Source organism: Electrona antarctica (genome assembly GCF_951216825.1).
Source record: "Electrona antarctica genome assembly, chromosome: 1".
Classification (NCBI taxonomy): Eukaryota; Metazoa; Chordata; class Actinopteri; order Myctophiformes; family Myctophidae; genus Electrona; species Electrona antarctica.
Genome location: NC_136806.1, coordinates 59631343 through 59658626, shown reverse-complemented (window position 1 = coordinate 59658626; position 27284 = coordinate 59631343). Strand labels below are relative to the sequence as shown.

At 45.8% G+C, this 27284-nt stretch overlaps 1 protein-coding gene across 1 annotated transcript in view; it reads right to left on the bottom strand.

The window, feature by feature from the left end:
* drp2 (dystrophin related protein 2) overlaps positions 1 to 27284 on the bottom strand; it is a 201813-nt gene that overhangs the window by 94865 nt on the left and 79664 nt on the right. The window contains exons 9-10 of the mRNA XM_079520405.1: positions 25324 to 25385; positions 23693 to 23767 (exon numbers count right to left, since the gene is read on the bottom strand). Coding sequence (XP_079376531.1) covers positions 23693 to 23767; positions 25324 to 25385 — 137 coding nt within the window. The remainder of the gene's footprint in view (positions 1 to 23692; positions 23768 to 25323; positions 25386 to 27284) is intronic.

Below are 27284 nucleotides of genomic sequence, written 5' to 3'. Positions count from 1 at the left end.
ACCGATCAAGTTATCTGAACCAAAACAAGACATTGAGAAACAGAAATTGCTTACGTTAACCATAAAGCATCAAAAACATGACTTTTAATTTCATAATATGAAACCAAGTTGTAAATGGCACGTCTGTCTACATGACACAGTACAGTACATCACTGAACCCATTTGTACAAATGTAATTCAATTTGCTTAATTGATTAATTGGTTATTCGATTATTCAACTAACCGTTTCATATACGTAGCACACACACACACGCACTGTGTGTGTATGTGTGCATGTACACGTGCTACGTCGTGATACAGTACTAGTAGTATGTGCGGGACAACATTCAGCCATGTCCTCTCAGTACAGGGTAGTGCAGCATGGAATGGCCTTCCTCTGCGTATAAGGGATTGTGCTACATTTCCATCTTTTAAATACAATCTGAAAAAATGGTTGCTTGAAAACCAAAGCTGCAACCATTCATGATTATTTTAGGTGTATTTATTTTATTTTAAGCTGTATTCCCTATGTAATGTTATGTAAATGCATTCCACTGTTTGCCTGTCTGTTTTCCGTTTTGTGTTTCTTGTGAGGACTGCGGATGAAAATTAGCAACCGTGCTATATCCGGTGTATTTACGTCCATGTGACGTCCATTAACACTTTCATTGCCCGGGGTTATTTAATCCATTAAATTCATGCGCCCAGTCGATTTATAAACACGGACCCCTTTTCCGGACGGACCGGCGGAAGTTGTTGCTGTGTGTGTGTAGCAGCTAACAATAGCCACACCACTCTAGAGTCGATCGACAACAACGGGAGACAAGAATAAATCTATCGAGACTAGCGACTGGACCGCGGAGCGCCGTCTAACACAGGATCTTTTTTCAGAAAAAGACGGGATGATTTAGATCGCGAGTTATGAACGTTTTAAGATTTTCGTTTTCATCAGCTAAACAGAGGAGGGAGTTTTTCGATGACGTCTCACTCTTGCGCGTCACCGAGGAGAGCCCAGGAGGCGCGCCTGGGCTATAGAGCCATGCGATCCGTTCTCGTATCAATAAACTTCGTCTTTTGGACAATACTTCGTCCTGGGCTTCGGGCGTTACTAATAGAAAGGACAAAGAACTTCGTCCTGGGCGTTCAGGGTGTAATTTAATATGCATTGTCCTGTCCAAATAAAACAAATAAAGTAAAGTAATGTTCCTCACCATGCGGAAGCAGCTGCGGACGCTGGGCTCCACGTTGCTGCCCCCGAAGGCGGCCACCTCGCCCAGCTGGCGGGGGATCTGGATGGCCTCGTGGAGCAGCAGGCTGAGGTGGCGCTGATCCGTCAGCCCCCCGGCGGCGGCGCCTGACGCCTGGCGAAACAAGTCTGTCAAGTATACCGGGAGAGAGGGAGGGGAGACACACAAGCGTGGCCATCAGAATCAGCCCCCGAACAACACGAGCACCGTCAGATCAGTCACTTGTCTGTGTTTGACAGCATGCACGGGGAAAACGGTCCTTTATCCCATTTTGGGCGGGAACCCCTTTTGGTGTTAGCATTATGTTAAATGCTTTAGCTATTGAAAAATAGCAGATCTACAAGCTCATAGCGTGCCACCGAGTGGCGCGCTACGAGCGGAGCTTGTAGGTCTGCTGTTTTTGGAAAAATCAAAGAACGTACTGACATAGAAACGTAGCTTTTTCAGAAAAACGGTCAGGATGTAGAAGATTTTTTTTTTAATCTGATCTCAGGTCAAAATGGGTTATGCTTGTCATCCGCTCATGGTCGCAGCTGTCTGTATATATACTGTATACACAGTACACGCCTCCCTACATATGCTTGGCAAACCCGCGAGTTACTCATTTTCCTGTTCTGTGCCATGTCTGAATGGAAATGAGTCATTGCACTGCAAATCAGGACATCTGTCATTCGAGAATTGAGCCGCCCGCCCGCCTACCCGGGGAAAAATGATTTTTCTGATAATAATAAACTCGTTTCAGAATAACCTTGACATTTTCCTCAAGACAGCATTCTGTCAACAACATTTTTTCTTGATGATGAAATCCTCTGTTTGGCATGTGAATCTAGTCAACCTTCGGTTAGGTGAAGTGGAAACTGGAAAGTATATCAATCAATACTTTCTTTTATTTCAGACCCAGGGAGATCCATACGTACATCACAGTATATAAAACACATACAGTACAGTAGGAAAACCAAACAGGTTTTCAATGTTTCAATACTAGTAGTACAGTACTGTAAATGGAGTACTTAAGTACTCCACTACAATCATAACTTTAGTTAACCCATTTAGGCCCGACGTCGAAATAAAAAAAGTCTTTTGAAAGAATATATTTTCAAAGATTCGTGCCTCATTTTCACGATTTTTTCAAAAATAGCAGACCTACAAGCTCGTAGCGCGCCACTCGGTGGCGCGCTATGAGCTTGTAGGTCTGCTATTTTTCAATAGCTAAAGCATAGCATAATGCTAACACCCAAAGGGGTTCCCGCCCAAAATGGGTTAATAGTTAATTTGTAGATTTTGATTGTTATAGTTAAACACATACATTAATCACTTCTAAATCTACTTTCAAAAGATGCATTTTGATGGCAATACTTTTGTACTTTTTACTCATGCCAATTTTTTACATTGTGGTGTTGATACTTTTACTTAAAGGACCACTTCACCACTTTTCAACTTCTCTTCCTATAATTGGTCCTAACTAATGTTCATGATAAAATACCACCATTTTTTCCTACTCAGTCTGTGTCTCATAGGAAGGCAGTTCAGAAACCCGTCCACCAGTGACATCATCGATGGTGAATCCAAGCTAATAGAAACGGCAGGCTTTCTTTTCCTGAAAAGTTGCAATGCAAAAGTTGAAGCCATCGTTCTCACGATAATAAAAATCTAAATATATTTGAAAACAAATCTTGTTTAAAAAATCTGCCTAATGATGACATCACTGGTGGACGGGTGTCCGAACTGCCCAAAGCCCTCCTATATGAGAAACAGACTGAGTAGGAATTTTTTTTTGGTGTTTTATCATGAACATTAGTGAGGACCAATTATATGAAGAGATGTTGAAAAGTGGTGAAGTGGTCCTTTAAGTAAGAAATGTGAGTACTTATTCCTGCATCATTGGTTAGATACAGCTGTAGGATGCTTTGGGAGGCTGGCCTGGTCTGTTCACAGATAGCCTGGAACTCACCTATGCTTTTTATGGCATAGGCAGCTCCCGGCAGGATCCGCCGGGAGAAACTATGCGCAGCTGCGCGACATGAGACTAATTACTTAGAGCGACACAGAGAGAGAGGAGGGTGTGTGTGTGTGTACATGTGTGCGTGTGTGTCAATTTAACAAAGGTGCAGACGATCAGAAATCAGCAGAGAGTGAGAGATGTTTGCGCTACTCTATGCCGAATTGAAGTGGACTCGGACCCAGACTTTGTTTTTCTCCCTGGGTTTCCGAGGCTAGTTCACAGACAACAAGGCTCAGAATGTTGATGCTTTTCTAAGTCAGACTTTGAAAGAACCCTCAGCTCTGTGGGAGTTAAGGTGGCCTTACACTAGCCGATAATCGGGCATTTGAAATCTGATAACACCACACACTACAGGATAATCGGAGCGGGGCCGAGCAAATATCAAACATTCTTGATGTTGATCGGGCCGATCCCGATCGCGCGCGGGGGGTGCCCGATTGAGTCGGACACCCCCCGAGCGTCAAAAATGCCCGATTATCGGCTAGTGTAAGGCCACCTTAAGTTGTGACTCTGGTTGCCAACTTGCCTTTGAAATACAGATGTCATGGCAGCTTGCCAAGTCCTATATCTGTATTCTGACATGCTCTCCTTGATTGTCTATTAGGTTGTGGCTGCATTCTACAGGTGTATTATTTCCTGGATGTCTTTCAAAAACTGCAATCCCCCCTGGCCTGGCTACTATAGCCCTGGCCCAGCCCCAGCGTGCTTTCTGGTCAAGAGGGGGCGGCGGGCACGCTTGGAGCGAGCGCTGGAGAAATATCGGTTCACCGATCAGAGCCAAAACAGCAGAGAAAAAACGACTTTTTATCTCACTTTATTGAGAGCGACGTACGGCCCCTCTGCACTGTAGTTCACTCCCACTCCTAGAGCAGGAAACGTCTCACGTTCCCCCCCAGGCTTTTCAATTTTCAAGCCGTAGCGAACTGAAATAAAAGCCTGGCTACAGCATGGCTACTAACACCTGGCAGTGTGACCTGACTCTGTACTCGGCTATAGCTGGTGCTTCTACTATTAGGTCAGTTGAATCTACAGTTGATAAGAACCTCATATATGTCTGGCATCTAGTAACACTCAAGACCTGCCTCCCACGCAGCTCCAACCGGGGAAGACTTGGCATGGAGATCTATTAGGAAGACTATAAGCTGTGTTTGTTCCATGAAACGAGAGACGTTTATTGGTCCTCGGTTGATTCCCTCTACTGGTTAATAATTCGTACTTCAGTTGTCTACTGACGTCTTCTTGTTGCGTGTTCTGCATCTGGGTTCACTGTCTGCCTTGACAACAGAATGGTCCCCTTATTTGGAAACTAAAAAGGCCGTTCCCTCATTGAAAAGACTGCTCACCCTTTTACCAACTCGCCCCCGCAATTTTTTTTAATGTAGTTAACAGTTAATTTAGTATTTCCCTCCCTCTCTGAAATCTGAAATTATCTTGTATACAGATTTATTTGATTGCATAGTAGTCGATCTCTATACTCTGTACAATTTAGAAAGAACAACATGTCACAGAGACGGTGACTGCTTAATTAAGTTAATTTATGACCTTCTAGCAGTTCATTTCGTTTTATTAATCACATTTCCTCCATGTGGCCCATGTTTTGTAATGGCATCATCATGCTATTATGCCCGTGGATATACAGAGTGAACTTAACAATGATAATTTAATATGATAATACCTTTTAAATAATCACAAACATGAATTATGTTTGTTATTTACAGCTAGGTAGAGTAGTGGGGCGAGATGGAAAAGGGGCGAGATGACCTATTACCATTGAAAATAACACATTTTTGGCGAATCAATCAATAACAACACAGCTTACAAGTCTTGCATATACTATGATTCAGGTTGTTAATATAATATTCCAAAAACTGTACATCTACAGTATATGGTGAGATTTTTTCTGGGCAAAAATAATGGACGCCCTTCCAGGTTGTCCCTTATTTGAATTCCGGGGTATAGTTGACAATCCTAGGAGATGGCAGGCAGGTGACAGGCATTGGGAAGTTGCTGTCAGTATATAAATAGCATGCATGGGGTTCTGCCTCCGCGCTCACCGCCCCCCCTGCCAACCGTGCAATCCTTCACCACACACAGGGACACCTGTCATTACCACCTGCACATTAACCCATTTTGACCTGAGATCAGATTCTATAAAAATGTCTTCTACATCCTGACAGTTTTCTGAAAAAGCTATGTTTCTATGTCAGTCGTTCTTCGATTTAAAAAAAATAGCAGACCTACAAGCTTGTAGCGCGCCACTCGGTGGCGCGCTATGAGCTTGTAGATCTGCTATTTTATGCTAAAGCATAGCATAATGCTAACACCAAAAGGGGTTCCCGCCCCAAAATGGGTTAACCACTTAGAAGCACTGTATACTTTGTATGATGAATAGCGAAACTAGCCGATCTACAAGCTTACAATGCGTTTCATCACAACCTATAATGACATTCCTAAATAGGGATGCCAAAACAGACAAGCGTGTGGCGTCTGTTTGGCAGGGTAGGGTGTTTATTTTTTTTTATATGAATTGTCCGATCATAAATCCAGAAGACCTTGTGCCTTCAGTACACAATCCAGATATGATGTCTGTATATAGTTAGCAGTGTCAGGAAAATGTATCTTCACACACCAGGTTGTCTCTCCATGAGAAGTTACTTTTATTTTATCTTATTTTATCTTTTTTTTTCTTTCCCGGGTTGCGCCGGTTCGCTGGGGTGAGGTGGTGTTATTGGAATGGAAGTAAAATCCATCTCTGTCTGGTACGGCAACCAACAACCCTTAGATCTACTGTACTATAAACGCTTCTGTAAAAAAAGATGACTGTCAAAATGGTTATTTCGCTGAGCTCTGGCAAGAAGAAACAGGCCAACCTGGCAGAGAAGTGGCATCTCATATGCCCACCCTGACCAATGACAGAACGCACAATGTGAGCACAGATTCATTTAACCCATTTAGGCCTGACGTCGAAATAAAAAATCACACCTGTGTGAACTGAGTGGTGTAAGGTCTTATATAGACTGATCAGCAGTGGTCTGACGTAATGTCTGACGTAATGAAATCATAGAAACCGTGCTCATTTTTGGTGTAAGGTCTTATATAGACTGATCAGCTGTGGTCTGACGTAATGTCTGACATAATGAAATCACACCCGTGTGAATTGGGTGACCATAGCAACCGTGCTCATTTTTTGAGCACAGACAGACAGACAGACAGACACGTAAACTAACAAAGCCAGTTGTAGGAGTGGTTTACACCACTCAGTTCACACGGGTGTGATTTTATTTGGTACGGACAGACACGGGTACATAGCTTTTTGAGTGGTGTAAACCACTCCTACAACTGGCTTTTTTGTGCAGAAAAAATGAGCATGGTTGCTATGTTCACCCTGTTGTAATGACGTAATGAAATCACACCCGGGTGAACAGGGTGAACATAGCAACCATGCTCATTTTTTCTGCACAAACAAAGCCAGGTAATGAAATCACACCCGGGTGTGATTTCATTACGTCAGACATGATTTCATTACGTCAGACAGACCTTACACCACTCAGTTCACACGGGTGTGATTTTATTTTGGTACGAACAGACACGGGTACAAAGCCAGTTGTTGGAGTGGTTTACACCACTCAAAAAAACGTTCGCTCTGAAAGAATATATATTTCAAAGATTTGTGCGGAATTTTTACGATTTTCCAAAAATAGCAGACCTACAAATTCATAGCGCGCCACTCGGTGGCGCGCTATGAGCTTGTAGATCTGCTATTTTTCAATAGCTAAAGCATAACAGAATAGCTTGAAACACCAAAAGGGGTTCCCGTACAAAATGGCTTAATCCCCCTGATTGAACCCCAAATCTGTATTGTTGCTATAGTTCTAGTCTTTATGAGTTGGCAGAGACCAAGTGCACCATCACCGTGAATAAACTTGGCATGGGTTCGACAGACATGCTGTCTGGGAAGTGGTATCCAGCTGCAAGCTGTTCTGGGTCCAACTACAAGCATCTCTAATTTCTCCCTCTCTCTCTCTCTAGTCTATTTGACCCATATTTACAGGGGCTGGCTCATAAACTAGCATTACAGAGAGAGAGAGACAGTAAAAGGAGCCTTCCTTCCTTACCCCAGGGCCGGGGCTCCAATAAAATATCGCAGCCTAATTGAAAATCGAAATGCGAAGCAGGGAGTGCCTGAGACAAAGAGATATGAGAGAGAGAGACGGAGAGAGACAGAGAGAGAGAGAGAGGGGGGGGGGGGGGGTTGTCTGTGGAGTTTCTTTGGCATAAAACACTTGGCTAAATAGCCCTGGGTGTACCTTCTAGAAGTACAGGGGGCCTTTCTCCATTACGGCAATAGAGTAACCTCCTCCATTAGACTAAGTGGGTGTCTTTATGTAATGCTGGCAATCAGGGCTGTTTTGTTTCGCTCCATTGTTTGCGGTGGAAGAGACGCATTAGGGCACATGAGCGAGAGGCACACTCACATTTATACTTCTCTTGGACGTCTGCGCTGCACAAGCTCACCAGCCCCACCTTGAAGCTGAGAACTCGCATCTTCCCGTTGCGACCGCTGGCAGGAGAGAGAGAAACAAAAAGAAAAGGGAAAAAGAAAAAAAACACTCAAGTTTACAGGGCTTTTGGGACGCTGAATTACGGGAAAAACAATTTAATTCCTATATTTCCTGTCCTAGTTTCTCTAAAGTTGGTTCTGCTGTGTGGAGAATGAATGACAATGTGGACAGGAATTATATGTGGCTCAAGGCGGCACAGTGCAGGTCACAGCCATGGTGTGAAATCGCATTAGAGGAAATCCAAGAGTCACTAAAGGCACATGATAGCGTGTCATGTCCACGGGCACACAACCAGAAGAGCAACCTTACATATATCACAATGACATGCTGTACACACCGCACAGTGCGCACACACACACACACACACACACACACACATACACACACACACACACACACACACACACACACACACACACACACACACACACACATACACACACACACACATACACACACACATATACACACACACACACACACGCGCGCACACACACACACACACACATACACACACACATACACACACACACACGCGTGTGCACGCGCGTGTGCACACGCACGCACGCGCGCCGCGCACGCACGCACGCACGCACGCACAGTTGCATAAACAGCCTGTTCTGTTTTCCAGTGGCCAGGCCACTGGATTCTGTTATGTGCTGACCCTTGCTAAAGGGGTCATGTTGATTTCTTCATAGCCTTGAGGTGTACGGGTGTGTGTGCACTGATGTGGGATATACTACCAGGGCTGTGCTGTGGGAGGCATGTCTGGGAGCAACAGCAGGTGTTCCAAGACTCGTTTGCCTAAATGGCATGCAGAAAATAGCAGATCTACAAGCACACAAACGCTTTGCATCCACAATGCGTTGTAGATCGGGCTATTTTCATTATCCGACACTATGTCAAAGTATAAAAGAAGGTAGTTTCGTATCGGAGAGCTCTGCCTACTGATCTTATCTAGGGACATCTGAATTTGGTGTAATTAAAAAATCACAGCTTTGCAGAATCAATGCAAAGACCTTGGGGTGGTCCTTCATTTTGGTTTTCAAAGCAGTATAGTGTTCGTGGAGCTTTTCTCTGATGTTCTAACCCCTGCATTGAATTTAGATTTCACCAGACATATCGGCAGGCTATGTCTGGCTATGTGAGACCAAAGTCTCCTAGCCCATTTTGGGCGGGAACCCCTTTTGGTGTTAGCATCATGTTATGCTTCAGCTATTGAAAAATAGCAGACCTACAAGCTCGTAGCGCGCCACCGAGTGGCGCGCTACGAGCTTGTAGGTCTGCTATTTTTGAAAAATCGAAGAACCATGGAAACATAGCTTTTTCAGAAAACTGAGAATCTGATCTCAGGTCAAAATGGGCTAGACTGTAGAGAGTCTGCTAAACCGCGTTACAATTGGCAGAAGACAAAAGGGGTCACGGACGGAAAGAACGGCAAAACGGGCTCAGGGAACCAGCCTGGGAAACCCAACGGAGGAAGAACACAGACTCGTCGTGGGCGGGTCGAGGCGGACGGGCGTATAGTCGCTAAAAGACAAGCATGCTTTCAAGCAGTTGTAATTTGGAACGAGGAACATTATGAGAGGATGGAAAGTGGAGCATTCGTCACGCCAAACCATTAGAGTCAGCCCTGGGAACATTAGAGCCGTACAGAGACGAATGCGGGAGGGAGGGAGTCACGGGAAGAAAAAAAGAAAAAAACGTCGCTGTCGTTTTCGCTCTGCTGGTAAGATTCAGTATAGAGGAGGAGACCCCGGAGACCGAGCGAACGCTCCGACACGGCCGGGGACCACTAACTGTCAGCAGCTCTCTCTCTCTCGCACACACTTTTCACTGTGTGCTGCGTGCCATCTTCGATATGTCCCGGGTACCCCGGTGTGGTGGTTCCCCCCTGGGGGGGGGGGGGGGGGGGGGGGGGGGGGGGGGGGATACGTCTCTCCACTGCATGCCCTGACTGCGAGACATGTCCTCTTGGGGAACATGTTATATACACTTACTGTGCGTACTCAGTTGTGTACACACACACACACACATCTCTGAGTGGTACTGTATGTGCAAATACACACACACACACACACACACATACATACATACGTACACACACACACTTTCAGGCAGACATGGACAGATGCACTCACGCACACACTTAGGACACGCACACGCGCGCACGCTCGTTCAGACTCGCTGCCGGCATTTATCGAGAAAGCACAAAACACACAAAAAAAAAGTCATTACTGAAATTTATGTGGAGGGTAATAGCGCGCCACCGAGTGGCGCGCTACGAGCTTGTAGGTCTGCTATTTTTGAAAAATCAAAAAAATGTTTTTTTTTTTTTTTTTTTTTTCTAAAGGGCACATTGCCAAAAGGGCAGGGGTGCTCTAGCACCCCCTAGTGTCTATCTGTGCACGCCACTGGCTTTATGGCACTCACTGTATTCTCTGTTGACTCTTTGGCTGGGAGAGACGGTCAATCTGGAGGAGAGGGGGAGGTGAACATGAATCCAGGGAGGAGTGTAGATGAGGAGGAGGAGTCTGTACTGAGTCATTGTGGGGAGGCTCGATTGGAATCCTGCCCGGCCTGTTGTGTAATTGGAGGGTCTTTAGTATATTGTCCTCTCGGACGGCATTGGATCACTTAAAATGGGGTCCGGGGGAGGGGGGGGGGGGGTTATGGGGAGGTTATGGTCGTTACAACAAGTAGTATGGTGTCCCGTGTTTTGGGACAGACATTGTTAGGAGGTGGGTGGTGTAAGACTGTATGTTAAAAAGATGGAGTGCCGTGATTTTTGTACTTTCTCTTTTCTGTATGTGTTATGGAGTTAACGTTACTCTGATAGACCCCCAGCTGTGGTTATAATGTGTCTTCCTTGTGTACTTTTGAGTGGTGCAACCACTCCTATAGACAAATTCACAGAGGGTTGCCTGGGTGCGGCCATTACTGAGGTGTACCATTAAGCGCAGCAGCACTGATTAGCTACACCTGGCCTACGGCGCACCTGCTCCATGGATTACACCTCAGTAATGGCCGCGCCCAGGGCACCCCTCTGTGAATTTGTCTATAGACAGCTATGAGTGTCCCTGGGTCTGTCTGTCCGAGCACGAAATAGCGTTTGGTTGCGGTTTTCACAACCACTGTCACACACACACACACACACACACACACACACACACACACACACACACACACACACACACACACACACACAGTATATATGATGATTTGGGGTGTTACAGTACAGTAGAGGGACCCCCTGGGGACCCCCACACGGTAAACTCTGTCATTCCAGGGACCCCCCGTCCCCGGGAACCCCCACACAGAGTTGCACCACTCACTTCACGTGGGTGTGATTTTGGTTTCTTCCTGAAGGCCTTTGAGTCAAAAGGCTCAATTGAAATACAACACTTTTTTGTGACATCATAACCCTAGCCCCTCCCCTAACCCCTCCCCCATCATCACACAACAACAGCTGTGGGCGAGGCTTACGTTCAGGTGGGTGGTGCTAAGGTGATCAACCAGGTGTTCTTAATGAACTGGTGGTTGTGGCCACACAGAAACATAATTTTAACACTTTAATCATAGTAACTGATGATCACGTTTTAGGGTGAATACAATCACGGCACTCCATCTTTAAGGTCGGATCTTTATAGTATAAGCTTATTTATGAGAATGACGCATTACAATGTACTTAAAAGGCAGTTTAAGGGTTAATGTTAGGCATGTACTGGGATCTGTATCCGTTATTATGGTTAGGTTAGGGGGCGGGGGGGTGGGGGGGGGCTATGGAATAAATGTCAGACAAATAATGCATGTCAACAAAAGCAAAACCAAAAATGTGAGTGCATGTGTGTGTGCATCCATATACTGTTATGTACAGTATAACACACACACACACACGTTAGAGCAGCGCTGAATACACAACCAACCCCTCAAATCCATTTAAATCAGTGGTTTTCAATCACGTGGTCCTTTGAGGGGCTTCCAGGTATAATCCCCAGGCTAAATGATGGAGAATTGGTAACCAAATGGACCCCTTATATAGATCTTTAACTCTTGAGTTAACTCAAGAGGTTAAGTCATTGTTGAACATCTTGCATTACTTAATTTACAAGAAGTCTACTCTAGAAGTCTTCTCTATTAGAGAATGGAATTGTGGACAAAATCCCCCCCCCCCCAAAAAAAAACAGATAGCAAAATATTCTTTAGTTTTGGGTCTGAGAGGCTAGAGGGTCCTTTCAAACGTGAAGCGATTTAACATGCCTATAGTTCGTTTTCAATGAGACCTGCGTTTTGCGCGGAGCAGTCGTGGTGCGACAACGCAGACCTCACGTTGATCCAGGCAACAACGTGTTGCGTTCCTCGCTTCCCGTTTGAAAGGCCCTTAACCCATTTTGGGCGGGAACCCCTTTTGGTGTTAGCATTATGTTATGCTTTAGCTATTGAAAAATAGCAGATCTACAAGCTCATAGCGCGCCACCGAGTGGCGTATTTTTGAAAAGTCGTGAAAATGTGGCGCAAATCTTTGAATATATATTTCAGAGCGAACATTTTTAACTAAAATATTGGCTCCTAGGGAGGTCCCCTGGAACTACATATTCTGAGATGGGGGTCCGTGGCCCAATAGAGATAATTCTGGGGGTCCTTGACATGAAAAAGGTTGAGCACCACTGACATGGGTTTTTCAGAAAAAATTTAGGATTTTGAAGCCTTTTTTTTTTTAATCGACCTCAGTCCAAAATGGGTTAAATCTCATCAAACGGTGGTCCGTGTGGCTCAAATGCTCAAATAAACACTGGGCCTTCCTTGGTGTTTGGAAAAAGGGGTGTTGAAAACCGCTGATATAGATGGAAGACATGGCGTGAAGGTCACTAATATCTACCTGTCGTAGACGTTGAGCAGCCAGTTGAGGCACATGTCGACGCAGAGTGGGACGTTGACCGGCACCGTGCGGTCCTCCTCCAGGCGTTCGTAGAGGGCGGTCAGGGCGTGGATCACCTCCACCACGTCCATCACGTGCTCCGCCTGCTGCAGCTCCTGCTCCCGGAACACCTCCGCCAGGCTGCTCAGCGCCAACAGGTCCACTGTCGTCGGGCGTCACAGAGAGAGAGAGAGAGAGAGACGCAAGAGAGAGGGCGACATGATGCGGTACATGTGACACAATCACAATCAACGGTTTTATGTTATATATTGTGACGGTTCCCAGTGTGCGTGCACAGACATTTAGAGGGGCAGGTACACAAGTGGGAAAAAAAGGGCACCTTGTGCAGCGTGTGGAACCGGCCAGTTGCCTTAAAGGACCACTTCACCACTTTTCAACATCTCTTCATATAATTGGTCCTCACTAATGATAAAACACCACCAGTTTTTCCTACTCAGTCTGTGTCTCATAGGAGGGCTTTGGGCAGTTCGGACACCCGTCCACCAGTGACATCTATGGAAGTCCATAGGCCCAATAATTAAAAAATAAATACCACAATGAAATAAATTAAAAACATAATTATATAAATAAGAAACACAATGAAATAAATAAAAAATACATTTTATAAATAAATGTATTTATTTATTGTGTAATGTTTTTTATATCATTGGGGTTTCTATTTATTTCTTTGTGTTTCTTATTTATTTCATTGTGTTTCTTATTTATTTCATTGTGACTTTTAATGTCCACTTATATATATTACATGATGCCACTTTTAGCTATTTAATCAAGTCCATAGGCCCAAAAATTAAAAAATAAATATTGCAATGAAATGAATAAAATCCACTATTAAATAAATAAATAATACAATTTTATATAAAAAACGCAATGAAATAAATACAAAATGCAATTTAATAAATAAATACATTTATTTATTTTTTGAGTTTTTAATTTAATTGTGCTTTTTATTTATTTATTTTTAGTATTTATTTAATGTTTTTTTTATTTAATGCTGTCTTTTCATAAGAATGGCTTCCATTTACCGAATAATGTCTTGACATCGCCGTCTGTCAATCAAGAGGAACGGGGCGGGACCATAGGGCGGGACCTATTTTCTGGTTGGGTAATCCCTTGCTCTGGTTTACTTTGGTCTGTCTGTAGCAAGAGTGTCTGGCTGCAGACCAGGAAGTGGACCCCTCGGCCGTCCCTGGGCCGTTTCGAACGGGGGGAATCTCGTTCGAACCGGGCCGCCGTCCCGGACGCGCTCCCGGGGGTCTCGTGCCCAGGTGGGGGTCCGCGGGGGTCCGCGGGGTATCTCGGCCGTCCCTGGGCCGTTTCGAACGGGGGGAATCTCGTTCGAACCGGGCCGCCGTCCCGGACGTGCTCCCGGGGGTCTCGTGCCCAGGTGGGGGTCCGCGGGGGTCCGCGGGGTATCTCGGCCGTCCCTGGGCCGTTTCGGACGGGGGGAATCTCGTTCGAACCGGGCCGCCGTCCCGGACGCGCTCCCGGGGGTCTCGTGCCCAGGTGGGGGTCCGCGGGGTATCTTTTTTTTTCTTTTTTTTTTTTTTTTCTAATAATGTCAATAATAAAATATAAAACTACCTTTTGTGCTGGATTGGTTTTCTAGTGATATTTGGCAGTGATATTCACTAGCAGCACTGGTTATAACAACTCGAAACATGCTGCTACAAACAAAAACATGTATTGTACAGGCATGCAAGGAACATCTAACATGCGTCATGGCCATCTCCCATCTGGAAAGAACAGGAAGTACGACTTTCCTGAGGCACAGGAATTGAACACATGTTAATTCGGATCAACTGAATGTATGTGTCTGACATTATGATGGTCTGCCATTGGGGGGAGGGGTGCTATTGATGCAGTGGATCAGAGCAAGTGGCAATGCAGGTTAATATCAGAATACTGATATGTTATTGATTTCAGCTGTTACAATTCCAAACATGCAAACATGACCCACTTTAATTACTTCAATCTATATTAATAGCTTAATGACTAGTACTAGCCTTTTTTATGTCCAATATTTGCATTTCAGTTCATAATCATAAAGTTAACATAACATATAAATGTATTTGAAATTAAATAAAAAATATAACTTTTCCGGATTCCAATTAAAAGATAGGTGAAAATAATTCAGGATTCCAATTAAAAAAATAGCAAAAAAGCAGATCTACAAGCTCAAAATGCATCGCACTGCGGCACGTTTTGAGCTTGTAGATCAGCTACTCTTGACTATATGCATTGTGGCCCTCTGGAGTGAGTTTGAAATATAGTGGCCCTCTCCATCATCAAAGTTGCCCACCCCTGTTTTGTAGCCTACTGTGATGTTGGCAAATGGCAATAATAGCACAGTAAAGATGATAATAATCTAATATGATGTGTGTAGTTCTTTATAGATCTAGCCTCTTCATTTTTATCTCAAAGTGCACCAGATTGAAGCATTTTCATCGCAAATTAAAATAAAAGATCTGGAGCCCAGGGGGGCATGCCCCCCCGGACCCCCCCTGGCGGGGCAGTGCTATCATTCCAATATTGCATATGACCAGCTGAGTCATAGAACTGACACTGCCTGCTAACTTTAGCAACATAATAATATTGCCCCCTCAAAAATCTCAATTGACCCCTCCGGCATTTCATCCTGGCGCCGGGCCTGCCCAGGTGGGGGTCCGCGGGGTATGCACACGCAAGCGCGCACGCCGCACACACACGTGTGTGTGTATAGAGCAGGGGTGCCCAAAAGGTAGATCGCGATCTACCAGTAGATCACAAAGGCTGTGCAGGTAGACCACATGACATGCCCCTAAAGAGTATTTCATTTAAATATATTGAAGAAAAAAAACCATTTCTCCCCCTCTATTTCCCATTCCAAGTGCATTTGTCTTATACTGTACAGAATGTAACACAAACTCTACTATTCCGAAGCCCCCTCAGGTACATATTTTAACTATTTTCAGCAATGGTATAATAATTGATTTGGTGGGTAGATCTTGCCGAGCTACTTTGAAAGTAGCTCTCAAGTCAAAAAGTGTGGGCACCCCTGGGTGTGTAGGATGGGTGACAAATTCCAAATGTACTTTGTCAATGAATTTAGCTTTCTCTCTCCATTCTGTCATAAACTATAGTAAAACCAAACCTAAACAGGGCGGTGGTGGCTCAGGGGGTAGAGTGGCTGGATCATGGATGGTAACTGCAAGGTTGCCAGTTCGAACCCGGGCTCCCCCAGAGTTGGTGTCAAAGTGTCCTTGCACTATATATTTCTAAAACTATGAAACATTTCAAAGATTCCATTTCAGGCAAACATGTCCACTGTAAGATGAACCTAAATAGGTTTGAATGGGGTTTCTATAGGTGTAAGTATGTAGGACTAGTAGCATGCCAAAGTTTGTGCTATTGCCATTGAGAATGCATTGGGCGTTTAAGTTAAATAACTCAGAAACTACAAATCATTTCAAAGTAAAAAGTTCCAGCATGTGTCTCCACAGTAAGCTGAATTATAAAATGTGTGAATAGAGTTTCTAGGTGAAAGATTTTTTTGACGTGCCATAGAGCTGCCATTGAGCCCCATTATACATTTCTCAAATTTGAAAGCACTATATTTCTAAAACTATGAAACATTTCAAAGATTTATTTTCAGGCAAACATGTCCACCGTAAGATGAACCTAAATAGGTTTGAATGGGGTTTCTAGGTGTAAGTATGTAGGACTAGTAGCATGCCAAAGTTTGTGCTATTGCCATTGAGAATGCATTGGGCGTTTAAGTTAAATACGGGGAGGAAATATGACAGCAAACTGCCTGTCATATTTTCTCCCTATTCCAAAGCCCCCCCAGGTAGGCCTACATTATATATTTAAACTATTTTCAGCAATGGTACACTTATTTTTTCAGTGGGTAGATCTTGTTGAGCTGGTCATTTTGAAAGTAGATCATAAATCATAAATGTGTGGGCACCCCTGGTATAGAGGGAGGGCGGGGGTTCTGAAGGTTCGGGGACCCCATTTTCGACCTTTGTGGGAGGAGCTATCGCGCGTCAAAGTCTAACCCTAGTTTTCTGAACCACATGACCGTGTGTGGAGAAACACATATCAGATTGTTCGTCCTGGCAAGCTATATAACATATTAAAAGATGGGGCCCTAATATCCAATGGTTTTTGACTTAGAGGCCTTAGAGAGGCTAGAAAAATAACAATTTTTTTTTTTCAACGGGACCAATTCCATTAAATCCAGCGTAAAAGTGAGTCAGACTAAGTAGTTTTTGTAAAAAAAAAATATATATTTGTGTTTGTGGGGTCCAAAAAACGTGTCTAAAAAAAGATTTAAAATATTTAGAAGTGTCGTAGAGACTTTAAACCAATTCCATTGGATTCCCCGTGCTTCAGACATGGATAGACACCCTTTGTTTTAGAAAAAATGTTTTTTCCCTGTCGACTATAGCTTAAAAGGGGCTCGACGCCGCACACGGGTCACGGGCGTGACCTTTGATAGTTAGAAGTGTCGTAGAGACTCAGGACCAAGTTCAATGGATTCAGCTTGATGAGACAAAGATAAAAATGTCCTGCTCAAAACAAACGGACACATTTTGGATTTGTAATGGATTTTAACTCTTTGGAGGCGACTAAAAATCCAATTTTTTAAGGATTCCTCTAAATACACTTCCCCCCCCTATGTCAAGTAAGGGAAATCTAATGGTGTTAGATGTCTAGAAGACTTAGAAATGGGTGAAATTGCTGTTTGAAAGTTTAAAAAAAACATATTTTCTCGAATGTTAGTCATTTTGCTCCAAAACTCCTTCTACCCCCACTAAATCAATGGCGCTGAATCAGAATATGTATATCTCAATCCGACAACCAGAAGTGCCTTAATTGACCCCTAGTTGGCTAATTATAGAGTTTGCGTAGAAATGTCGTAGAGAAACGATTGTTCATCTCGACGAGCTCTATAACATATCCAAAGATGGGCTTCTAATATCATTTCCCCATGGAGATATAGCCCCTAGAAGAAAACGGTTGAGAAATGACAGAGTTACCACGCCCCCAGCGGGGTGACACGATTCCAACGAACCCACCCCCGTCCAAAATGCGCGTGCGTGTGTGTGCATACCCCGCGGACCCCCACCTGGGCACGAGACCACCGGGAGCGCGTCCGGGACGGTGGCCCGGTTCGAACGAGATTCCCCCCGTCCGAAACGGCCGAGGGACGGCCGAGATACCCTGCGGACCCCCGCGGACCCCCACCTGGGCACGAGACCCCCGGGAGCGCGTCCGGGATGGCGGCCCGGTTCGAACGAGATTCCCCCCGTCCGAAACGGCCCAGGGACGGCCGAGATACCCCGCGGACCCCCGCGGACCCCCACCTGGGCACGAGACCCCCGGGAGCGCGTCCGGGACGGCGGCCCGGTTCGAACGAGATTCCCCCCGTCCGAAACGGCCCAGGGACGGCCGAGATACCCCGCGGACCCCCGCGGACCCCCACCTGGGCACGAGACCCCCGGGAGCGCGTCCGGGACGGCGGCCCGGTTCGAACGAGATTCTCCCTGTCCGAAACGGCCGAGGGACGGCCGAGATACCCCGCGGACCCCCGCGGACCCCCACCTGGGCACGAGACCCCCGGGAGCGCGTCCGGGATGGCGGCCCGGTTCGAACGAGATTCCCCCCGTCCGAAACGGCCCAGGGACGGCCGAGATACCCCGCGGACCCCCGCGGACCCCCACCTGGGCACGAGACCCCCGGGAGCGCGTCCGGGACGGCGGCCCGGTTCGAACGAGATTCTCCCCGTCCGAAACGGCCAAGGGACGGCCGAGATACCCCGCGGACCCCCGCGGACCCCCACCTGGGCACGAGACCCCCAGGAGTCGGCTTCTCAGTGATCTGTTGCTTTGGTTTGAATGGGTGTTAAATGTAGACCCCGCCCATGAACCCGCCCCATTCCTGTTGATTGACAGACGGCGATGTCGACCATTATTCGGTAAATGGAAGCCATTCTTATGAAAAAGCCATGATTATGAAAAGTCAGCATGAAATAAAAAACACAATGATATATATAACACAGTTAAATAAAAAACTCTATGAAATAAGTAAAGACACAATGATATAAATAAAAAGCACAATTAAATTAAAAACAACCAAAATAAATAAATGTATTTATTTATTAAATTGCATTTTGTATTTATTTCATTGCGTTTTTTATTCATTTCATTGCAATATTTATTTTTTAATTTTTGGGCCTATGGACTTGATTAAATAGCTAAAAGTGGCATCATGTAATATATATAAGTGGACATTAAAAGTCACAATGAAATAAATAAGAAACACAATGAAATAAATAAGAAACACAAAGAAATAAATAGAAACCCCAATGATATAAAAAACATTACACAATAAATAAATACATTTATTTATAAAATGTATTTTTTATTTATTTAATTGTATTTTGTATTTATATAATTATGTTTTTAATTTATTTCATTGTGGTATTTATTTTTTAATTATTGGGCCTATGGACTTCCATACACATCAGCATTAGGCAGATTATTTTTTAAACAAGATTTGTTTTCAAATATATTTAGATTTTTATTATCGTGAGAACGATGGCTTCAACTTTTGCATTGCAACTGTTCAGGAAAAGAAAGCCTGCCGTTTCTATTAGCTTGGATTCACCATCGATGATGTCACTGGTGGACGGGTTTCTGCGGGTGTCGCAGTGCGACGCGTTGAGAGCTTGTAGATCCGCTATTTTTGTCCAAAAGTGCCCTCTTACGGGATTTCAGCCGCTGCCTCTCTAACACGTCCCTGCTTGGGGAGCAGTGAGATGATGGATGGCCATCACCATCAGTGTGATTGGCGTGCACCTGGGCCCACGTACGTGCCCCTGCACGCCCTATAAAAGCCTGCCTCCCCAGTGCTGTCCATTTGACTTTTGCACATTACCCACATGCACGCCCTGTTCACGTTAACACATGCAACGCGCACGCACGCACGCACGCACGCACGCACGCACGCACACGCACACGCACACGCACACGCACACACACACACACACTTGTGCGTCATCTATCTGCAACCTCTTCATCCACTTAGGCTGCTGCAGCTGGGAGCGCCGACAGAGATTTGATTCTTGTCTTCTCTAAACTAATTCAGAGGCCCGTTTTTCCAAGGACCAGGGCTGTCCTCTGATGTCAGGTGTAATTGGAACCGTCTGCTAATGATTCGGCGAGAGAGAAAAGGGAAGGCGACGCGAGTGTTCTCCACGTCGGGAGAGAAAGAAAGGCGACGCCGCAAAAAGGCAGGTTGCTCCCTCAAATGATAAAACCCGCTGTGTAACACTCAACAAATTGAGCCAAAAAGAGAAACTTCCATTTGAAGGAGCCGGTATAGCTATAGCGGTAGTTAGTATGACACCGCCGGTAATTAACACATTTTGGGCGGGAACCCCTTTTGGTGTTATGTTATGTTATGCTTTAGCTATTGAAAAATAGCACATCTACAAGCTCATAGCGCGCCACCGAGTGGCGCGCTATGAGCTTGTAGGTCTGCTATTTTTGAAAAATCGTAAAAATGTGGCACAAATCTTTGAATAGGCAGGGCCAAATTAGCCATTGGGCCAATGGGGCCGTGGTCCAGGGGCCCTTGGCTCTCAGGGGCCCTTCTGGGAAAATGTAAAGCCCTGTAATGGGTTTGAGGCCCTGAAAAAAGCTCCTGGGGACCTTCATAGGCCATTGATTTTGTTAAATTTAGGTAAAAAAAATGATAAAAACACAAAAAAACTCGAAAATTCTGCGCGCACGCGCGCTAGGGTGGCCCCAAAAAATGTACCGGCCCAGGGGCCCTTGTGGGGTTAATCCGTCCCTGTGAATAGGTATATATTCTTTCAGAGGGAACGTTTTTTTTATTTCAACGTCAGGCCTAAATGAGTTAAGTAGGCCAGAAAAGAATGAGATAAGAGAGCAGCGCGCGAGACGAGAGCGAGATGAAGAGAATGGGAGAGAGAGGGACGGCTTTGTCGGCCATGCGAGCTTTCCCTTGATGCTTTCAGAAGGTTCCCCCTTCCATGACCATCATCATCCATCACCATTCCGTCATCTCAGAAATGTTTTGACATCTGAAACATACTTCTGTCTGATTTGACTTCAGACATGCTTAGTGTTAAAGGAGAATTCCATGCTAGAAGGCTTCCTAACCTTCTTTGTGGTTGTTACGTCCCCACCAAAGAGGTCCAGGTGTTTTTTTGTGCAAAAACTCCTTACTGGCTATTTCCCCTACCATAAGCCCTCAATGAATTGCATTGAATGGGAATTGAATGGGGCTATGGGGTGTTGTGCTAATTCGCTTATTTCCATCAAAAGAAAGTAGTAAAGTGTGCCGCTTGGGATATTATTTACATTATGAAGAGAGGATATATACAAAAATATAATGATTTTGAGCGATGGAAATAAGCAAATTAGCACAACACCCCATAGCCCCATTCAATTCCCATTCAATTCATTGAGGGCTTATGGTAGGGGAAATAGCCAATAAGGAGGTTTTGCACAAAATAACACCTGGACCTCTTTGGTGGGGACGTAACAACTACAAATAAAGGTAAGAAAGCCTTCTAGCATGGAATTCTCCTTTAAGCCTCGAGTTGTACTTGGTTACCATGTTGCACACCGGAAAGAGCAGATCTACAAGCCGCAAACCAAGCATAAATCACTCTTCACAGACTACTGTAACTGTTAAACTAACTAACTAACTAACCAGCGGATTCGACCGTTATCTCTGCATTGGAACGGCGAAATCATCCGTTATCAGCACGTTTGAATGGTGCCAAAATGTCCATACTGGCATCCTCACCACATAGCCTGGTCAAGGTTTCATTGTCATTTCCAACTATTGTCGGTGCATGGAACTAGGAGCTACTAATATATACTATTCTCTGCCTATCAGGACGTAACTCGGACGGCGCTGAGTCGGGTCTGGTGGCCTTCGCAACGCTCGGCACGGCGACTCGCTCGGCTAGCGACTCGCTCGGCGGTGCCTCACGTAGCTCATGGCCACCTGACACGGCACGCCTCCGTCAGGACATCAGTGATAATGACAATGCTACAATCGCAGATAATGACATACTGAACAGTGAGGATGCCAGTATGGACATTTTGGCACCATTCAAACGAGCTGATAACGGATGATTTCGCCGATTCAATACATGATACCAGTCGAATGGGGTGAACTAACTAACTACTGAAGCGAGAAGAGGTCGAAGCGGGGCGTCGTTGTGGGTAAGAGGAGAGGCAGAGAAGAGGGATGGGGGAGGAGGAGGAGGGGGGGGTGAGATGGCGTGTGACAAGAGGAGACAAGGCCGGATCAAGGCCCCGTGGGGCAATACGCCCCACGGGGGCTGATCTGGGGTCAGCGTGGGACACAGCATAGACATGGAAGGAGTGAGGGTGGCAATGTGTGTAAGAGAGGTGGGGGGAAATGGAAAAGGTATATAAGAGCAAGATAAGAGCAAATAATTGCGTTAAAGGAGGAAGTCTGATAGATATATAACCCATTTTGGGGCGGGAACGCCTTTTGGTGTTAGCATTATGTTATGCTTTAGCTATTGAAAAATAGCAGATCTACAAGCTCATAGCGCTTACGAGCTTGTAGGTCTGCTATTTTTGAAAAATCGAAGAAGAACGACTGACACAGAAACATAGCTTTTTCAGAAAACTGTCAGGATGTAGAAGACATTTTGTAGAATCTGATCTCAGGTCAGAATGGGATAATGGGAGTGAGTGAGGGAGGGAGGAAAAGGTAAAGAGGGGAGGGTATAGGGGCGCGTCCGGACCGCGGGGGGAACAACCGTGTCCCTGAGGGGGCTACACACGCGTTTATGCCTCATCCAGCCTAATAACCTCCACTCTAGTAAGTCAAATGGGCCAATTAATAGCCCCTAATTAGCAAGCGTGATGACGTTCCGGCCACTAACGTAAATGTGAGATAAATCCCGCGCTTCGGGATGTCTGTGCTGTACGTATAGCTCCCCTCGAGCCGATCGGTATAGCATCGATCGCTTGATCTCGGAAACGGCACGATATCCGTCTTAACCCGTCCTGGGCGGGAACCCCTTTTGGTGTTAGCATTATGCTATGCTTTAGCTATTGAAAAATAGCAGATCTACAAGCTCGTAGCGCGCCACAGAGTGGCGCGCTACGAGCTTGTAGGTCTGCTATTTTTGAAAAATCGAAGAACGACTCACTCACATAGAAACGTAGCTTTTTCAGAAACCTGTCAGGATGTAGAAGACATTTTTATAGAATCTGATCTCAGGTCAGAATGGGTTAAGGAGTAGCAGAGCGGGAGGGCTTTCCGTTTTATATATATGTCTACAAGAAGACGGAGACGGAGTAAAGTTTTACCATCGCAACGGCAAGAAAAGAGAGAGGGAAAAACATCATGCAGGGCTCGGGGGTTTGTAGAAATAACAAGATTCCATATCTGGCTCTTGCAGCACACACACGCACACACACAGTCACACACACACACACACACACAGTCACACACACACACAGTCACACACACGCACACACACGCACACACACAGTCACACACACACACAGTCACACACACGCACACACACGCACACACACAGTCACACGCACACACACAGTCACACACACAGTCACACACACACACACACACACAGTCACAGTCACAGTCACACACACACACACACACACACAGTCACACACACACACACACACACAGTCACACACACACACAACACACAACACACAAACACACACACACACACACACACACACACACACACACACACACACACACACACACAGCCAGCATCACACAAGCACCCCACAGAATGCAGCAGTGGAGCTGGCATATAATCACATCCCTTAACAAGCCCTGCAGGGGTTTTGAGCGGGGGGGGGGGGGGGGGGCTATATAGCCTGCATGCGTGCAAACAACTGTGGATGGACTATATACGTACATCTCAGTGCCTTCTGCACTCGCCGGAGCTTCATGGCCGTCCGGTACGCGGAGAACTTGATGTTGTTCAGATCGGCTGGTGGTTGGGTGGGGGGGGGGGAGAGAGAGAGAGAGAGAGAGAGAGAGAGAGAGAGAGAGAGAGAGAGAGAGAGAGAGAGACAGAGAGAGAGAGAGAGACAGAGAGAGAGACAGGGAGAGAGAGAGAGAGACAGAGAGAGAGAGAGAGAGAGATACAGAGAGAGAGACAGAGAGAGAGACAGAGAGAGAGACAGAGAGAGACAGAGAGAGAGAGAGAGAGAGGGAGAGAGGGAGAGAGAGAGAGAGACAGAGAGAGAGAGAGAGACAGAAGACAGAGAGAGAGAGAGAGAGAGAGAGAGAGACAGAGAGAGAGAGAGAGAGAGAGAGACAGAGAGAGAGAGAGAGAGAGAGACAGAGAGAGAGAGAGAGAGAGAGAGACAGATTAGAGGAAATGAGGAGACAAGAAACAAACACACTCCCACCCTGTTTGTTTTCCTCCACTACCTCCACCCCACCCCCCCCCTCCATCCCCCCCTCCCCCTACAGTTTATCACCGCATCTCAGGAGTCATTAGCGGGGTCATGAAGTGTACAGAGAGGGCGCTGCGCGTTGCCGATATTATCTGCGTCTATAAACACGTGCCGTTACAGTATACACATGCACCCCTGTGTGCACGCCAAGCAGATGTGCATTTGCAGACACACATCAGTGTCTCTGAGACCGTGTGTGTGTGTGTGTGTGTGTGTGTGTGTGTGTGTTTGAGCATGTGCATGTGTGTCCGTGTGTGTGTGTGTGTGTGTGCGTGCGCGCGCGCATGTAAGTGTCGTATATACGCACGATCCTCTCGGCCAGCTCACCGTGTCAGAGCCGATTAACAAAAGAGACAAGCGTTTAATCACAATTAATTAGAGGCTAGGTCGAAAAGCAATTGTGGCGCCTGACAAATCGGGGCCCCCAGGTTAATGATGACAGCGGTGTTGTAGTAGTCTATATAGTCCCCCGACATGGCTGAAATACAGGGCCCTTTAATGAGCACGTATGTGAGGGAGAACAGTGGCCCCCTGGTGAGGACAGGGCCCAGTGGGGGGGGGGGGGGGGGGGGGGATCATGTTGTAACCATTATTTTAAACTTTAGCTGTTGAAAAAATAGCAAGATCTACGAGCTTGTATATATAGGTCTGCTATTTTTGCAAAATCGGGAAAATGTGGCGCATTTTTTTTCCGAATATATATTCTTTCAGAGTGATTTTTTTTTAACTCAAATCTTTGCTTCTGGGGAGGTCGCCTGGAACAACATATTTTTGGGGCGTCCTTGACATGAAAATGTTTTGAGAACCACTGACAGAGAAACATGAGGGTTTTTCAGACATTTTGTAGAATCGTCCTCAGGTCTAAATGGGTTAACCCATTCTGGACGGGAACCCGTTTTGGTGTTTTAACTAAGCATGATTTAGCTATTGAAAAATAGCAGATCTACAAGCTCGTAGCGCGCCACCGAGTGGCGCGCTACGAGCTTGTAGGTCTGCTATTTTTGAAAAATCGTGAAAATGTGGCACAAATCTTTGATTTATTTCGACGTCAGCCCTAAATGGGTCAATTGTCTCCTTTACTCACCCAGCGCCTGGTACAACTCTGTCATCTTTGGATGGTCCCAGCACGTCGTCTGGGCCTGATGGCTGTGTAGGGGTAGAGAGGAGGGGGATGGAGGTGGGGGGGGGGGGGACCGAGAGACAGAACCACGATAATGGCAATGTGACACAGAACATGGGGGACAATTACACGTGACAGGGCAGAAAGATAAAGGCCAAACAGAGTGCAAACGAGGAGAAGAGTCGGCAGGGGGAAGGGCAGGCGTTGCAGAGGCGACACGCCGCAAAACACCGTTTTCTGGACCTCGCCCTACATCAATATGTGACTAAATGTGACTGAGGGACTGCCATTGGATTTTTTTGAATTTTCGTTTTTTTCATGTCATATGAAAGCAGGGATAGCTTCAAATATGACATATTGGTTGTTCAGTTTGACCCACCAGTTTTGGAGATATGGCTTATAGAGTAATGTCTTGCAGAGAACAGCGAGTTGAGAAAACAGGCTTGAAAGGTTCACTTCTGTGGTCTCTAACATTACACCTAGCTACATGTTTAAGCATTTATTTCATATTTACATGTCGATTTCAGCTCTGACACTTATTTCAGACATGCTCTAGTATGTGAAGAGTCTGCCTGTGCTATTAACTAATTTAAAAAAGAAAAGAAAAAATAGTCGTTTTGTGCCTAAGTATTAGGATTATAAAGATCGCTTTTGTCTTTGCTGACAGGCACTCAAAAGGCACTCAAAGGAGACGTTAACGTCCTGTAAGTAGACTTAGAAATAAAACTAGTGTTGACTAATCATTACAAGTGGCTCTTATTTTGATGAGGCAGTTTCTGCACAGGAAGTCCGTTTCACTTGTAAACAAGCTACGATGGATGAGCTGTCAAAGTGCTAGTCGCCACGTTAGCGACCATGGGCTATTTACAATATGAAAACCGTCACTTAAACAATGTAGGTTACACACGTTGGAATTAAACATGGAACCTGCAGGCAGCATTGGGTGAGTAATTCATTGTATGGAGTTGGAACAACAGATGTTCAGGAGGAGGAGAAACGCACCTTGGCCCTGCCCTTCAGGCCACTCTCCGCCCCCCACGTCAATCTACCTGTCCCTATTTATACCTGCCCAGTACCACCCAGAATCCTCCATGTTTCGCCCACGTCGCTGCGTCGCACACTAGCCGCCTTCCTACAGGCTTCTCGCAACCCACCCCCACCCCTTCACCACCTATTAAACAAAACTCTCTCCTCTCCTTCTCAGGTTCTTGCGGGGGATATCGTCCATGCGCACCGTAAGACGAACGCCTTACGACGAACGCCACACGACGAGTGCCATTCGACCACCTCCCCAAAGACTCAGGGTCGGCGACCCCCCCGGAACCTACACATCCGTATTCATTCATCCCTCCTGCATCCCTCCATTCCTTCACTGTCAATAAATCACTTAAACCTCCCCAATGGTCAATGGTGTGTTTATTCCTACTGGTGAAATATGTGTTGGACGTTTTGTGGTTGTGCTAGAGATAAACGGACACCTGCTTGCTAGTGGGATCCTCCTGCTGCTTAACGACTACAAATACACTGTGCATCTTTGTATCTTTTGCATCTGCCCGTGTGAAAAGCAGCATAACGTTGTGGCAGGATACGTACAGGTGCTCCCTTGAGTACTAGCCAAAAATAATAATGTTCCCCCCCCCTGCTTATATGAGACAATTTAAAATGAAACTCCTATGACAGTGCTGACATTATAATGAAGTGACATTATTCCGGGAGAGTGGCTCAGCCCTGCGGTCACTCCTCGCCTATAAGGCGTCGTACTGGTTTTAGACCGCGACGGAGGGGGGCGCCGTCTCAAGTGAACTTGAGCCACGAGAGATAACCACCACCGAGCGAGCTTTAGCGAGCGAGTTGCCGTGTCCAACGACGTTGCGACCGGTTAAAGCACAGAATAGTAAATCCTCGCCAACCCCCCTACGACGAAC